General features: G+C 51.9%; 1 protein-coding gene across 7 annotated transcripts in view; it reads left to right on the forward strand.

The window, feature by feature from the left end:
* The window catches only part of PCNT (pericentrin), a 120,311-nt gene that overhangs the window by 50,645 nt on the left and 55,338 nt on the right, over positions 1 to 14,328 (forward strand). For all 7 annotated transcript variants that reach the window (XM_031665839.1, XM_031665845.1, XM_031665844.1 and 4 more), the window contains exons 15-18: positions 7,575 to 7,721; positions 10,093 to 10,244; positions 12,915 to 13,057; positions 13,371 to 13,603. In XM_031665839.1, coding sequence (XP_031521699.1) covers positions 7,575 to 7,721; positions 10,093 to 10,244; positions 12,915 to 13,057; positions 13,371 to 13,603 — 675 coding nt within the window. The remainder of the gene's footprint in view (positions 1 to 7,574; positions 7,722 to 10,092; positions 10,245 to 12,914; positions 13,058 to 13,370; positions 13,604 to 14,328) is intronic.

Raw genomic sequence — 14,328 nt, forward strand, 5'->3', positions numbered from 1 at the left:
TTGGGCTACGGGGAGGTGAGATGTACTGTTTATTTTATATTATCTTTTTTGGGGCAGATGGCAGCATTTGCAGAAATAGAATAACTCAGCAAGCCCCCGGTCCCGCTGGTTAGTGGGGTATACACTCAGTATATCAGTCCCCCTCTCCTCCTGATTGTTTAGAAGCAAATCCAAGACACCATGTGTCTGCGAGTGAGGTGTTTTCCCCCAATACAGCAGAACCATTATCCATTTCACCTAAAACACCCACAGCGATCTCTGCATTTCATCACAAGCCCAGCCCACGTGCCAGTCTCTTCTGGCTGGCTCACATCAGGATCTGTGTTTGTTCCTGTGATGCTGGTCACTGTTCCCTCGTTCCTGCGAGTGTGTTGGTAGATCCACAGGCCTGTGATTGGTGAGAATGCCTCTCGTGTGGTGGCCGCTCCGCTCCCGGTCTTTCCTCAGGCTTTACCCCATGAAAAGACTTACACAGGCTGGCCGCAGTGGCTCACACCTGTAATCCCAGCACTTTTGGAGGCCAAGGTGGGTGGATCACCTGAGGTTGAGAGTTCGAGAGCAGCCTGACCAACATGGAGAAGCCCTGTCTTTACTAAAAATGCAAAATTAGCCGGCCATGGTGGCACATACTTGTAATCCCAGCTACTCGGGAGGCTGAGGCAAGAGAATCACTTGAACCCGGGAGGCGGAGATTGTGATGAGCTGAGATCGTGCCATTGCACTCCAGCCTGGGCAACGAGAGCGAAACTTCGTCTCAAAAAAAAGACATACACGGAGCCCTGCCGAGCCCTGACGGGAGTGTTTTGGGTCATTGTCCCAGAATAGCTGGGCTGTCCTGTTCTTCCCCTCTGGCGATGCTTTATCTGAGCCTCAAATATCTTTGCACCTGTTGGAACAGCAGTCACTTGTCAGCAGGGCGACGTGACCTACGCTTGTGGGGTGATTGAATTACTTTCCGGGCTACCGCCCTTAGGAGTTTGGTTGTGAGGAAAGTCCTCTGAAAACGTAAGCTTCATTTCTTTTTGATAGAAATATGTATCCCATAAGATTCCCCCGCCCGCCCTGCCTTGCCTGTGCTGGTAACACGAAGCAGAGCTGAGTGCAGAAGCGAATTGCATGCGGCCGCTGTGGGGTGCTCAAGGCAGTCTCATCTTTTCTTGGATTAAAACCCAAATCTTTTCATAGGTTAATTTTTTTTTAATATTAAGAGAATATTAATGTTGGTTTAGACAGCATTTGAATGTCCTGAATGCGTCCTCAGTTGAATGTCTTTGCCTTCTGACATCGGTTTTCTCTGTGCATGCCACTTATTTATGATTAAAACGTATGTGATATTTTTCTGTGATTGTATGGATTTTAGAAAAACCTAAAAATAACTTTTTTTAAAACATCTTTTTGATACTGACCTCACAAGTTAGAACATGGTCAGTTTTTTTTTCTTTTTTTTTTTTTTTTTGAGGCGGAGTCTCGCTCTGTCGCCCAGGCCTGAGTGCAGTGGCGCAATCTCGGCTCACTGCAAGCTCCGCCCCCCAGATTCACGCCATTCTCCTGCCTCAGCCTCCCGAGTAGCTGGGACTACAGGCGCCTGCCACCACGCCCGGCTAACATTTTGTATTTTTAGTAGAGACGCGATTTCACTGTGTTAGCCAGGATGGTCTGGATCTCCTGACCTCGTGATCTGCCCGCCTTGGCCTCCCAAAGTGCTGGGATTACAGGCGTGAGCCACCGCGCTCGACCAGAACATGATCAATTTAAAGAGTTTCCAGTTTTCTTCCTGCAACCCCCTGGCAGAGCCTGTAGGAGCCTTCTCTGCCAGGGGTTTGCAGGAAGAAAACCTCCTTTGAGCCATCCTGGTCGGGTTGAGGGGGTGGCCGAGGACGCACGCTTCTGCACGACGCTGCGGCTGAGCCAAGGCCCTGGGCCTGAGGGATCACACGTGGGGCACCGGCCGTCCCTCTGCTGGGCCTCCATGCCTGTGACCTGCCCAGCCCTGCCCGATGTCTCCTGGGGGGCTGTCCCCCTGCGGGGAGCCGCCTCATTTGGCCTCCACTACCTCCTACGTCCTCTGCAGGTCTGCAGAAGGCCTGAGAGTGTGTGGGCAGGACAGGGCCAAGCGTGGACAGTTAGGGTGGCTCCCCCAGGTGCGAGGCGGTGCCTGCAGGTGGTGGTGTGCCCTGAAACAAAGTGAAGGTCAAGACTGGACACACGGAGCTTCCAGCTGCCAGTGGGTGGAGGGAGCACTGCCTGTCTGCCATGCCCGGGCGTCCTGGTGAGCCACTTGCAGTGTTGGCCCTCCCTGGCCGGGGTTCTCTGTGGAGCCTGCCCTCTACCCTCTCCAATGCAGTGTATGACTGCGGGATCCAAGAGGCCGCGGGGCTAGAGCTGTGCTGCTCAGTAGGGCGTAGCTGGGGGCATCTGTGGCTTAGGGCAGGCTCCGCAGGCTGTGGGAGTATGTGTGTGTGATGTTCTTGGGCTCCCGTGTTGGCCTCAAACAGAAGTTTGATTTTCTCATCGTTAACGCAGTAGGCCTCAATGAGAGATTTTTGTCCAAAGAGTAAGTAGTCTGTGGCTCAGAAAGATGTTCAAAGGCCACTGATTTCAGCCTTGGACTCTTGGCACATTCTTTGCTGGGCACAGGGAGCACAGAGGGTTTGCCGTTGGGCCCCCCAGGCTGACACTGTGGGTGCCAGGAGGAAAGTACCTGATTTGCGCCTGACTGGGCCTGAGGAGCCCGTCCACTGTGACTCTGAGTGTGAGCTGTTGTGGGCACCATGGTGGCGCCTTGTCTTGCGGATTAATTTTCCTATTTTCCCAGTCCCTTGGCCTCTGTCCTGCTGGTCTGCGTTGGCATTTGGGGTTTTGTTCTTGAATTCACTGGCATTTCATGGTTGGTATACCCAGAACCAGCATCCCTGTTTGGACCTCTTCCTCCTGACCCGCTGCCTTCTCCCTGGCTTTTGGTCTGGATCAATGTGTCTGTCCCCCAGGAGACGCACTGCTGGTGGTTGGGGCATCCGCAAGATAATTAAAGTTCTTCGGAAACTTTGTAGTGTGCCACAGCGCAGAAGTTAATCTGGAGTCCTTCCTTTCAAACAAGTGGAACTAAATCAAATCCAGGAGAGAAAGTTTGTTAAAGTGAACTGTGCTCACAATTCCAAATGGTCTGGAGACCTTGAGAGTGACTTTAGTGCTGAATGCTGTGAACCTGTTTCTGCTTCCCGTGACTAAGATGCAGCTGCACAGCCTACCTGGCACCTTCAGCAAGTTCCAAGCCGGCACGGGGGGCACCCGATCCTTTATCCTTTTCCTCCCCATGGCTTATCACATGAAAAAGGTAGAGAATAAAGGTCATTTCTGGTGTCAAAGGTTCCATGGGTTTATTGAAACTGTTGCCCCAGTTACTTCAGAAAAGGCACTCACTCAGTGTTGACGTCTTCTTCCTCCTGAAGCCAGTGGGGCCCCAGCCCTCAGCCCTGCTGGCCCTGCTGGGTGGGGCGCGGGAGCCGGCAGGCACTCCACCCCAGCCGTCCTGGAGCAGCAGGTCCCACTGCTGAGGACACAGGCTCTGTGCTGTCCTTTCCTGCCTGCTAAGTAGGTACAAAAAACTTTATCAATTACCTTTTCATATGCCAAGTTAAAACACAAAATAATTTCATTGTCTTGAAACAGCTTTTTCTAGGCAACTTTTGGCATGCGTTTTAATATTTAAATCTGCTGTTTAGCATACCTTTTCTGCTGAGAATCTGTCATCACTTATCTTAAGTTTATTCTAATGTATTTCATCCCCTCAAAAAGAAACCCCCAGTGGCTCGTGCCTATAGTGCCAGCACCTTGGGAGGCTGAGGCAAGAGGATTGCCGGAGCCCAGGAGTTCAAGACCAAAAATAAAAAAATACTAAAAATAAAAAAATGAGCCTGGCTTGTTGGCCTGCCCATGTAGTTCCAGCTACTCGGAAGGCTGAGGTGGGAGGAGCGCTTGAGCCCAGGAGGCTGAAGCTGTAGCGAGCTGAGATCGCCCCACTGCACTCCAGCCTGGGCGACAGCAAAACGTTGTCTCAAAAAATAATAAACGAAAATTAAGGAAGAAAGAAGAAACCCCCCACTCGTTAGCAGTTACTCCCCATTCTCCCTCCTGCCCCATCCCTGGTAATCTGCCATCTGCTCGCCGTAGCTGTGGGCGTCTTACGTAAATCGACTCCGCGTGTGCCCTTGGCATCCGCCGCTTTCACTTCGTGTGTTTCCCGGGTTCACGCACGTTGTGGCAGGTGTCAGGACTTGCTGGGTGTTTGTTTTCTGTACATCTTACGCCCTTTTTGTTCCTGTATCCTTCCATGACTGCCTTTTTTCACTTTCATTTCCTCGACGTTTCCTTTACCGTACAGTGGTCCCCCTTACCCACAGGGGAAGGATTCCAAGACCCCCAGTGGGTGCCTGAAATTGTGAATGGTTCTGAACCCTTATATGCTGTTTTTCCCTATACCTACCTGTCATCAAGTTTTACCTTAAAGGAATCACCCTATAGCATCTCTGGCATGTCTGAATTGCACCGTCGTCGACTTTTAACTGAAAGGAATCACCCTGTGGCGTCTCTGGCACATCTGAATTGCAGCATCACCTCTCTTGCACTTTGGGGCCGTTATTAAATGAAATAAGGGTGACTTGAACACAAGCACTGGGATGCTGTGACAGTTGGTCTGATCACCGAGATGCCTGCCTGTGGGCGGGTAGTGCTTGCCACGTGGGTAACGCTGGACAGAGGGATGACCCCCGGCCTGGCCTGCCAGATTTCCTCACCCTGTTCAGCTTGGGGGCAGGCAGTGTAACACTCATAAGAGTTGTTTACTTCTGTAATTTTTCATATGGTGTTTTCAGAGTGAGGTTGAACACAGGTAACTGAAACCGCAGACAGAGGGGACTGCTATTTATTGAGTTATTTTCTTAGCACTTACCCTGAGCATTACAGCAAGCACCTTCTAACAATCTGGTTTGGATTAATACCAACTTAATTTTAAAAGCTTACAAAATTATTTGCTAATGTAGCTTCAGTCCCTCATCTGCCCTTTGTGCTCATATTGTCGTACCAAGCACATCTTTCTTTCTGTGCCCTTTACACACGTGTCTTTTAAATCGGGAGGAAGAAGAGTTACAAACAAAAGCCACGTTGTGTTGTCTCCTGTTTTCCCTGTGTTGTTACCTGCACTACTGCTGCTCATTTCTTCCTGGGAATTCGAGTCTGGTGCCTTATGTTTCAGCCCGAAGGACTTCCTCTGGGATTTCTTAAAGGACAGGTCTGCTAGGGATGGATCCTCTTAGCTTTTGTTTTTGTGGGAATGTCTTAACTTCTCCTTCGTCCTTGAGAGATCATTTCCTGGATGTGGACTTCAAGGTCCACAGGCTTTTCCTTCAGTGCTGGGCGGGCTCTCCGCTGCCTCCCCTGTCAGCCGGGGCTCTGTATCGTGAGCTGTGCCCGTCTTCCCGGGCTGTGTGTCATGAGCCTCGCCCGTCTTCCTGGGGCTATATGTCTTGAGCGGCACCCATATACCCACCGCGCGCTGGCTGGCCTCAAGCTTTGTCCTGAACGCTGCCGAGGTTTGGCCGTGATGGGTGAGGTGTGGGTCTCTGTCAGTTGGTCCTACGTGGAGCCCATTGAGCTGTATGTGGGGATTATTATTATTATTATTGTTATTTTCATCAAATTTGGGAGGTTTTTGGCCATTGTGTCTTCAAGGGTTCCCTCTGCCCGTTTCTTTCCCTCTGTCTGGCTTGAGGGTACCCCACAGGCCTTGGAGACTCTGCTGAGTTTTCTTCATGTTTCTTTCTGTTCCCTGACTGGATCATCTTAATTGACCTATCTTCCAGCGTGTGGTTTCTATCTTCTGCTTGCTCGAGTCTGCTGCTGAGCCTCGCTCTAGTGAATTTTTTTTTCAGTGATTGTACTTTTCAGCTCCAGATGTCAAGGGAGCTCTATTTCAGTCTTTCTCTCTGCTGAGGGCCCTGTGTGTGTTGTGCCCTCTGGGCTCTGGTGGGCGGTGGACAGCCTGGCCCTGGCCTTCACCCCTGCTGTGCCGAGCCATGTGGTCACTACAGCCAGCCCAGGGCCTCTTGGGCCTTTCCGGTGTGGGCACAGCCCTGTGCGTGTTCACATCTCGTAGAGTCCCAAAAGATGTCAGAGCTTTTCAGAGCCCCCTGTGGACGTCTCATTCTCAAATGTTTTCTTTAGTTTTTCCGGCAGCTGCTTATTAGTCCCAGCTGGTTTCTCTACTGTGGGCAGCTGCAGCTATTAAACACTTGCCACTGACTGTTTCCAGCCAATGCCCTGGGGTGGAATTTCTGACCTCGAGAGCTCTGACCCAGTCACGGCAGCAGGTGGGCTCGGGCAGTTGTGCATGGACGTTTTGGGGTATTCCAAATCCATTCTGTCCCCCACCCAACCCCAGCAACTACTAGTTTTCAGGGCTGTTAGATTGGAGAGGAGATATGGGGTCAGGGCAAAGTTAAGCACCCGAAGTTTGTTCTGATGGACACTCAGCCTGTGTTTTCCATAAACACTCCTCTGGTTGCAACCCTGACCAGATTTCCACAGCTCTGAAAACGTTGGTTTTGATGGTTTTTACCACAGCTCTGAAAACATTGGTTTTGATGGTTTTTACACAGCTCTGAAAACATTGGTTTTGATGGTTTTTACCACTTTTGCTTTTATAGAGGAACAGATTTTGGAGGTCCTTATTTTGCCATTCTAGAAGTGCTACCTCTGTAGGTTTAAAACAATAAGCTTATTTCATTAATTTAATTGGCCACGTGCAGTGGCTCACACCTGTAATCCCAGCACTTTTGGAGGCCAATGTGGGCAGATCACTTGAGGTCAGGAGTTCGAGACTAGCCTGGCCAACAGGTTTTAGTGGAAACACTGTTTCTACTAAAAGAAAAATTACAAAAATTAGTTGGGTGTGGTGGCAGGCGCCTGTAATCCCAGCTACTCGGGAGACTGAGGCGAGAGAATCCTGTGAACCTGGGAGGCAGAGGTTGCAGTGAGCTGAGATCACGCCACTGCACTCCAGCCTGGGTGACAGAGAAGAGTCCTTCAAGGTAGGTAGGTAGGTAGGTAGATAGATAGAGATACATAATTTAATTTGTCTATTGAACCTTATTTAAAAGTTTTTGTTATTCAGAAAGAAAGAAGGTTTAAACTTTTAAAAGGGAAGAAACCTAGGTTTCCAAATATCTTGGATTTTCATGGCTGTAATCTCTTGGTGGTGAACTTCTTAGTGTGACTCTTAAAGATGTTACAGGAGCCATTTGGGAATGGTAGTGAGCAGTTGCTCATGACACGCAGCTGTCACCAGTGCAAACTTGTGTCTCCTTAAGTGTTTTATCCCCAAAACCAGGACTTCGTGTTCCCAGTGAAGTCCTTGAACCCAAGTTTTGTGTGACAGGGGCCGTGGTCTGGCTCATCACGGCTCTTGGTGCAGAGTAGGGGCTCCGTGCATATCTGCCGAGTGTGCTGAATTCTAGCTAACAGCAGAGAATGTATTTTTCTAACTTACTGGTATTTTTTATTGTTATTGATGTGTACAGGGTGAATTTGGAAGTGAAAAGAAAGCTGCTTTGCATGAAAAAGAGAAGACACTTTGGCTCCAGAGTGCGCAGGCACAGCCTTTTCACCAAGAGGAGAAAGAGTCTTTGTCTCTGCAGCTTCAGAAGAAGAATCACCAAGTCCAGCAGGTGTGTGGAGTGTGCCTTTCCCTTGTGATAAGATGTGTATAGCATAAAAATCATTTTCATCTTATTTCAGTGCGTAGTTCAGTGGCAGAAGTGCATTCATGGTGTTGTACATTTACAGTGTTGTGCATTCAGTGACAGAAGTGCATTCACGGTGTTGTGCTTATTCAGCGGCAGAAGCGCATTCACGGTGTTGTGCTTATTCAGTGGCGGAAGCGCATTCACGATGTTGTGCTTATTCAGTGGTGGAAGTGCATTCACGGTGTTGTGCTTATTCAGCGGCAGAAGCGCATTCACGGTGTTGTGCTTATTCAGTGGCGGAAGCGCATTCACGATGTTGTGCTTATTCAGTGGCGGAAGTGCATTCACGGTGTTGTGCATTCAGTGGCAGAAGCACATTCATGGTGTGCTTATTCAGTGGCGGAAGTGCATTCATGATGTTGTTCATTCAGTAGCGGAAGCGCATTCACGGTGTTGTGCATGCAGTGACAGAAGCGCATTCACGGTGTTGTGCTTATTCAGTGGCAGAAGCACATTCACGGTGTGCATTCAGTGACAGAAGCGCATTCACGGTGTTGTGCATGCAGTGACAGAAGCGCATTCATGGTGTTGTGCTTATTCAGTGGCAGAAGCACATTCACGGTGTTGTGCTTATTCAGTGGCGGAAGTGTTTCACGGTGTTGTGCTTATTCTGTGGCGGAACCGCATTCACAGTGTTGTACATTCAGTGCAAGCGCGTTCACAGTGTTGTGCATTCAGTGGCAGAAGCGCATTCACGATGTTGTGGATCTAGTGACAGAAGCGCATTCACAGTGTGCTTATTCAGTGGTTGGAAGCGCATTCACGGTGTTGTCCATTCAGTGGCAGAAGTGCATTCACGGTGTTGTCCATTCAGTGGCAGAAGCGCATTCACGGTGTGCTTATTCAGTGGCGGAAGCACATTCACGGTGTTGTGCTTATTCAGTGGCGGAAGCACATTCACGGGGTGTTGTGCATTCAGTGGCAGAAGCACATTCACGGTGTTGTGCTTATTCAGTGATGGAAGCGCATGCATGGTGTTGTGCATTCAGTGGCAGAAGCGCATTCACGGTGTTGTGCTTATTCAGTGGCAGAAGTGCATTAACGGTGTTGTGCTTACTCAGTGGTGGAAGTGCATTCACAGTGTTGTGCATTTAGTGGCAGAAGCGCATTCATGGTGTTGTGCATTTAGTGGCAGAAGCGCATTCACGATGTTGTGCTTATTCAGCGGCAGAAGCGCATTCACGGTATTGTGCTTACTCAGTGGCGGAAGTGCATTCACGGTATTGTGCTTACTCAGTGGCGGAAGTGCATTCACGGTGTTGTGCATTCAGTGGCGGAAGCGCATTCACGGTGTTGTGCATTCAGTGGCGGAAGTGCATTTGTGGTGTTTTGCATTCAGTGGCGGAAGTGCATTCACGGTGTGCATTCAGTGATGGAAGCGTGCTCATGGTGTTGTGCTTATTCAGTGGCGGAAGTGCGTTCACGGTGTTGTGTATTCAGTGGCGGAAGCGCATTCACAGTGTTGTGCAGCCATCACCACCATCCATCTCCAGAAGTCTTCATCTTGCAAAACTGAATTCTGTTCCCATTAGACTCTCACTCCCCATTCGCCCTCCCTTGGCACCATGGCTCATACTTGTAATCCCAGCACTTCGGGGGTCTGAGACAGGAGGACCACTCCAGCCCAGGAGTTCGATACCAGCCCCGGCAATATAGGGAGATCCTGTCTCTACAAAAAATAAAAAAATTAGCCATGTGTGGTGGCACGCGCCTGTAGCCCCAGCTTCTCAAGAAGCTGAGGTGGGAGGATTGTTTGTGCCTTGGAGATTGAGGCTACAGTGAGCTGTGATCGTGCCACTGCACTCTAGCCTGGGCAGCAGAGTGAGACCCTGTCTCAGAAAGAGAGATCTTTGCCTGCCCGGCAACTGACTTTTGTGAATGACCAAATACAGTGACTTATTTCAAATTGCTGTTTGAGCGGTGGATCTCTGATGAACTGGCCCCTTCCCTCCCCTTGCCTCAGGTTCCACCTGGAGATGTTTGTGTATTCTTTTGTAAATGATTAATAATGGAGGAAAAACCATATCAATAATTTTCATCTTTAATCAGCACCTCGTTCACCTTTGCTGTATTTTTATTAAATTTGCAGATGGTCCTCAGCCTGTGCTGGGGCCGCCTCGACCGCTGTCAGTCGAAGGCGCTGTGAGTTGGGGAACGTGCCGAAGTGCTTTCGCCCCGTCGCCAAAGTCCTAAGTCAGACTCTTGAATAGGGAAATTATGTTGAAAGTTCCTTACAGCCATTTACTTTTAACCAAATTGTTTTAACTAAAGCTTTAACCATTTTTCCCAATAGCTGAAAGACCAGGTTTTATCCTTAAGTCACGAGATAGAAGAGTGCCGCTCTGAGCTGGAGGCTCTGCAGCAGAGGCGGGAGCGGGAGAACCGAGAAGGCGCAAACCTCCTCTCCATGCTGAAGGCTGACGTCGACCTGTCCCACAGCGAAAGGTCAGTGTGTCCTTGGCACCAAGGCTGCCTTGTGGCTGCCAGCACCCACTGGGTCATGCGGATGCCATTGGTCTCCACGTCTCCTGACTGCGTGACTGGTGCCACCGTGTACACTGGCTCCTGGTGGACAGGGACCCGGCTTCCTTCTTCCTCTCACTTAGAAAGATTGTAAGCACTGGGAAGAACTCGCCTGCTGTGTCTCATCTCCCAGCCCCCATTCCCTCCTCCCACCCTGCCTGCTGTGTCTCATCTCCTCATCTGGCCAGATTAAAACCAGCCATTATCTCCCACACAGAGCCCGACCCCTCCCCTTTGGTGTCCGCGTCCCTGCAGTGTGTCCTTGTGGGGTGCAGGCCCACATGTCTCATGGTGCCTGTGCTTTGGACTGTGTGCGAGTGTCATGCCTCATGCGTCTCTCTCTGTCACGCGTGTTTCTGAGACTGGCCCGAGCAGGGGCCGTAGCCCTGTCCATTCCTTTCTCTGCTGGGAGCCTGTGCCTGGGGAGCACAGCCCCGAGGGCTCTCCCAGGACGGGTTGTGGGTCGCTTCCCCTGAGCACACGGTTTCGGGCCGCATCCCGCCTTGGTGCCTCCTCACCTGCAGTGATGCTGTCCCACAGGCTCGACTGCCTTTTTATCTTGTTTGGGGTCTTGAGAAACTGTTTGCTCCTCTGACACCATGTAGGTTTTTCCCAGGTCATCTCACAGGGTTTTAAGTTTTGCTTTTGTGTGACTCTGGGGTGAGCCTGCGGCTCTTCTGTTGTTCTTGCTTGCACCTGTCTGGGCAGTGGACTCAGCAACGTGTTGGCAAACACAGCCTCCCCTCGGGTGCACGTCCTCCCTGTCCACTTGTGTGGGTCTTTGGCTGCTCCCATTGGCGTGTCCCTGCCTAAGGCCTCTGTGTCCTGCTGCTCCCCCCATCTGTTTGTCCCCATCCGAAGCCTCTGGGTCCTGCCGCTGCTCCTGTCTGTGTCCCCACCTGAGGCCTCTGGGTTGTGCTGCTGTGTCCTGAAGCTCTGGACTGGTTTGGCTCCGCTCTGGAGACCACCCAGGGTCGGGAGACCTGGTCGGGCTGATGGGACCCTCTGAGCTTACAGCTGTTTCAGGAACATTAGTGTCTGTCATGCTGAGGGGCTGTCCGTCTGTGCAGGTCTCTCTTTGTTCTTTTCATCAAGTTTTGTGATTTTTCTGTGAGAACCTTGCCTTCTCTAGCAGTTGGCTGTGGGTGCCTCGTAGCTTGGTACTGACTCTCGAGTCACCCGGGTCAGTGGACGAGCGAGGGCTCTAAACCGAGGGGCACAGAGGCCAGTGGGGCGACCTGTGCTCTGAACTCGAGGGGTGCAGAGGTGGGTGGTGGGCGGGGCAGCCCCAGGCTCTAAACATGAGGGGCGCAGAGGTGAGCCCGCGGTCCCTGGACACTGGAGAGGCTGCCTGTCCTGAGGTGGGGTGGCTGCAGACTCCCTGATGCCAGCAGGAATTGGGCATTTTGGGGGGTGGAAGTGTGCCGGGGAGCAGGTGGCATTCTCTCTGTCAAGCCCCTCCTCAGGACTCCCCCTCCCTGTTATTTGCCCAGAGTCCCAGGTTCCTTGGGGCCTGCACCATGTTGCCTCCTGTTCTCACCTCACAGTCCCCACGAATGAGTCCTCATGATCTGCTCCACAGGGTAGGGCTCTCTGGGGACAGAGCTGTGAACAGAGTAGAGGGCGGGCTGGCTGTGTAGGCACCGGGTCAGTGTGCCTGTCCTTAGCGGTGTCACAGTGGGGAGGGCTGCCCCTAAACCATAGTGCAGAAAGCGAGGTATACAGGGGCCTGCAGCCTCAGGAGAACCCCTGTGTGTAAAAACAGAAGCATCCCGGCCGGGCGCGGTGGCTCACGTCTGTTATCCCAGCACTTTGGGAGGCCAAAGTGGGCGGATCACGAGGTCAGGAGATCGAGACCATCATGACTAACACGGTGAAACCCTGTCTCTACTAAAAATACAAAAAATTAGCCGAACGTAGTGGCGGGCGCCTGTAATCCCAGCTACTCAGGAGGCTGAGACAGGAGAATGGCGTGAACCTGGGAGGTGGAGCTTGCAGTGAGCCGAGATTGTGCCACTGCACTGCAGCCTGGCGACAGAGTGAGACTCCATCTCAAAAACACAAAAACAAAAAAAAACAGAAGCATCCCAGACTGCACGTCCACGAGGCCTAGAGAAAGGCTGGGAGACACCATGCTCCTCCTGCCATGCTACTCCTGTGAATGTGTGGCTGAGGCGTGACTTGGTGTTGGACAGACATCTTGTAAAATGGCTGACTGGTGCAGCCTGTGCCCCAGGGGAGAGACAGAGCCTGTGTTCTGCTCCTGGGTGATTCACGCTGTGCAGCCACATTGCACACCTGCAGGATGGGTTTGCGGTCTTCCTAATATGATGCCTTTTACAAATCAGAAATGGCATCAGGAAGACCTCACCTAGGAAGCCCGTGTCCCTGAATGGGCTCCATGTGGTTGTCTTGTCTGTGGCCTCAGCTTCCTGTGCTCACACAGGCATGAGGATCATGTCTTCCGGCCCCATGGGGACAGGCGGCCGTGGGCTGAGGTGTGCAAACTGGTGGGCGGCCCCTCAGCAGCGTCCAGGGTGGGGTTCTCACGCTGTGACCGGCTTGCCTGATGATGGATGTTTCCTGTCTCAGAGGGGCCCTCCAGGACGCCCTGCGCAGGCTGCTGGGTTTGTTTGGAGAGACACTGAGAGCAGCCATCACCCTGAGGAGCCGTATCGGGGAGCGCGTGGGGCTCTGCCTGGATGACGCAGGCGCAGGCCTGGCCCTGTCGGCAGGTGAGTGTGCCGGGACCAGCCGCCCGGCCCTGTGCTTGAGGCCCTCTGCGGGCCTGGAGCTCTCTGAGAGGAGCCTCTGTATTGGGCGATGCTCTCGGGAGCGCTGCTGTCCTGGTTTCCTGCTAGTTCCCGCACTTACAGAAGGCCGAGACTGGGGTCTGGGCTCAATTTGCCAGCTCCTGTGGATGTGGCGCTGTCTCGTCTCCGCTAGGGCGACGTTCTGAGTTCTGTGGCTTCCGTGTCGTTGTGGCTGCCGTGGCTGTGGCCAGCTTGCTCGCTGAGCCGCATGTGCCGGCGTCTGCTCTTCTTGTAGCTCCGGCGCTGGAGGAGACGTGGTCTGATGTCGCCCTCCCAGAGCTGGACAGAACTTTGTCTGAATGTGCAGAGATGTCTTCTGTGGCTGAAATTAGCAGCCACATGCGTGAAAGCTTTCTCATGAGCCCAGAAAGCGTGCGGGAATGTGAGCAGCCCATCCGGAGGGTCTTCCAGAGCCTCAGCCTGGCCGTGGACGGCCTCTTGGAGATGGCCCTGGACTCCAGCAGGCAGGTGAGGCCCAGGCTCCTGGGGTCCTGTGGAGAAGTGAACAACAAGTAGCTGATGATGCCACACGAGCCTGGTGGATGCCAGTGCCAACCACACTCACACGGGTTTCTCCCCAAGGAGGAGGCTTTTCTGAACCAGATCCTTGAGGAAGTGGGCTTGCTACGGATGAGAGAATCTGTTTGTTTAATTTGGATGATAAACAGGCCCGTTTCCTTTACTTCCTGCAATTCCACGTGGAGTGTTTTCATATTTAGAGATTATCACTAAGAAAGGAAAATTTTTAAACCCTTTTAGAACATTTTAGACAATTAAAAAACATGTTAAATAGGAATACGTGGAAAGCAATCAAAGATCCTTTTTTTAGCCAGGCACAGCGGCTCACTCCTGTAGTCCCAGCACTTTGGGAGGCTGAGGTAGGAGGTTCACTTGAGCCCAGGAGTTTGAGCCAGCCTGGGCGACATAGTGAGACCCCATTTTAAGTTAGCCAGGCATAGTGGCAGCATCTGCAATCCCAGCTCCTCAGGAGGCTGAGGCTGCAGTGACCCATGATTGCACCACTGCACTCCAGCCTGAGTGACAGAGCAAGACCCTATCTTAAAAAAAAAAAAATTCTTCTGTGCTAAGTTTTGAGTTCAGAGGTGACTCTGGGTCTCTTAGCCTGTAGATGGCCTGGGAGCCCCAGACTGGACACAGTCGCCAGGGGAGTGTCTGGAGGAAGGGAGAGGGGC

This window comes from Papio anubis, chromosome 4, assembly GCF_008728515.1.
Source record: "Papio anubis isolate 15944 chromosome 4, Panubis1.0, whole genome shotgun sequence".
NCBI classification, from domain to species: domain Eukaryota; kingdom Metazoa; phylum Chordata; class Mammalia; order Primates; family Cercopithecidae; genus Papio; species Papio anubis.